Source organism: Aptenodytes forsteri, unplaced genomic scaffold (assembly GCF_000699145.1).
Source record: "Aptenodytes forsteri isolate BGI_AS27 unplaced genomic scaffold, ASM69914v1 Scaffold1702, whole genome shotgun sequence".
NCBI lineage: Eukaryota > Metazoa > Chordata > Aves > Sphenisciformes > Spheniscidae > Aptenodytes > Aptenodytes forsteri.
The window spans coordinates 7,467-9,484 of record NW_008795652.1 but is presented as its reverse complement, the minus strand read 5'-3'; the positions used below and the strand labels follow the sequence as shown (position 1 = coordinate 9,484).

General features: G+C 64.1%; 1 protein-coding gene across 1 annotated transcript in view; it reads left to right on the top strand.

Moving 5' to 3' along the window:
- Window positions 1–2,018, top strand: part of LOC103901591 (chromodomain-helicase-DNA-binding protein 8) — a gene marked incomplete at its 5' end in the record, with an annotated part of 12,901 nt that overhangs the window by 3,466 nt on the left and 7,417 nt on the right. Inside the window, 5 exons of the mRNA XM_009282499.2 lie at window positions 241–384; window positions 478–733; window positions 1,071–1,284; window positions 1,371–1,566; window positions 1,658–1,825. Coding sequence (XP_009280774.2) covers window positions 241–384; window positions 478–733; window positions 1,071–1,284; window positions 1,371–1,566; window positions 1,658–1,825 — 978 coding nt within the window. The remainder of the gene's footprint in view (window positions 1–240; window positions 385–477; window positions 734–1,070; window positions 1,285–1,370; window positions 1,567–1,657; window positions 1,826–2,018) is intronic.

Below are 2,018 nucleotides of genomic sequence, written 5' to 3'. Positions count from 1 at the left end.
GGTTCTGGCCGCTCCCGCGCCGGTGGGGGATGGCCCTGAAGGTGGGGGGAGGGGTCTTGGTTGCATCTGGAGAGGTTTGGGATGGCCCTGAAGGGGTGGGGAGGGGTCTTGGTTGCATCTGGAGAGGTTTGGGATGGCCCTGAAGGTGTTGGGGCGTTTTGGTTGCATCTGGAGAGGTTTGGGCGTGTCCCACGCCTACCCCACCCCAAGCCCTAACGTTCTGCCCCCCCTGGTCGTCAGGAACACAAAGTCCTCTTGACGGGCACCCCGCTCCAAAACACGGTGGAAGAGCTCTTCAGCCTCCTGCACTTCCTGGAGCCCTCCCAGTTCCCTTCTGAAGCAGAGTTCCTCAAGGATTTTGGGGATCTCAAGACGGAGGAGCAGGTGAGGACATCGGGAGGACCCCGGACCCTTCCCCGCCCAACCTGGGTCCTGCCCGGCCCGCCGGTGACTTCTCCCCGCTGGTCCTACCGGCAGGTTCAGAAGCTCCAGGCCATCCTCAAGCCCATGATGCTCCGTCGGCTGAAGGAGGACGTGGAAAAGAACCTGGCGCCCAAACAGGAGACGATCATCGAGGTGGAGTTGACCAACATTCAGAAGAAATATTACCGGGCCATCTTGGAGAAGAACTTCTCCTTCCTCTCCAAAGGCGCTGGTCACACCAACATGCCCAACCTCCTCAACACCATGATGGAGCTGCGCAAGTGCTGCAACCACCCCTACCTCATCAACGGTGAGGAACCAGGGGCGGGCAAGGGCGTGGCGGGGTGTCCCTCGTCCTCCCCCACCGCTGGTGGACAACCTCGGGGGTCAACGCCGCCCCGTCCCTGCTTCTCCCGGCCTCGCCCTTTCTCCCGCCGGGGATTTGGTGGCCTCTTGGGTTGGGGGTTTCTCTTCCCCGACCTCCGCAGAGCTGCCCGGTGGGCTCGACGTCGCGGCGGAGGAGGTCCTCCGGCTCATCTAGTTGGGCTTTGATGCCCCTCCGAGTCTTGCTTTGGTGGGGCGTCTCTTGAGAAGGTCTCGCGGCCACCCCCGGCCACCCCGCTGATGGTCCCCTCCCCACCCGACAGGCGCGGAGGAGAAGATCTTGGCCGAATTTCGGGAGTCTTGCCACCACCACGTCCCCCACGACTTCCACCTCCAGGCCATGGTCCGCTCGGCCGGCAAGCTGGTGCTCATCGACAAGCTGCTGCCCAAGCTGAAGGCCGGCGGCCACAAGGTGCTCATCTTCTCCCAGATGGTGCGATGCCTCGACATCTTGGAGGACTACCTCATCCAGAAGAGGTGAGAGGTGGGACGACGGGGCGACGGGTGGCCCCGGGGAGGGACCCTCGTGCCCTCCCCGAACGCGGTTCTGGTGACCCCGTAAGGTACCTCTACGAGCGGATCGATGGACGGGTACGGGGCAACCTACGGCAAGCCGCCATCGACCGCTTCAGCAAGCCCGACTCGGATCGCTTCGTCTTCCTCCTCTGCACGCGGGCGGGTGGCTTGGGCATCAACCTCACCGCCGCCGACACCTGCATCATCTTCGATTCCGATTGGAACCCCCAAAACGACCTCCAGGTAGCCGCCGGGTCCGCCCCACCGCCGTGGGCTTGGCGTTGGCGTCGACGTCGTCTCCGACCCGGTCTGACCCACCGTCTTCTTCCTCCAGGCTCAAGCGCGGTGCCACCGGATCGGGCAGAGCAAGGCGGTGAAGGTCTACCGCCTCATCACGCGGAACTCCTACGAGCGGGAGATGTTCGACAAGGCCAGCCTCAAGTTGGGGCTTGACAAGGCGGTGCTGCAGTCCATGAGCGGGCGGGAGGGCAACATCGCGGGGGTAAGGGGTCTCCCAAGGGTGACGGGGCGCAAAGACCACGGGGAAGGGGGTCTTCCGAGGGTGACGGGGCGCGAAGACCTTGAGAAAGGGGTTTTCCAAGGGAAACGGGGCATGAAGACCCCCCGGAAGGGGTCTTCCAAGGGAAACGGGGCACAAAGACCAGGGGTAAGGGGTCTTCCAAGGGTGACGGGGC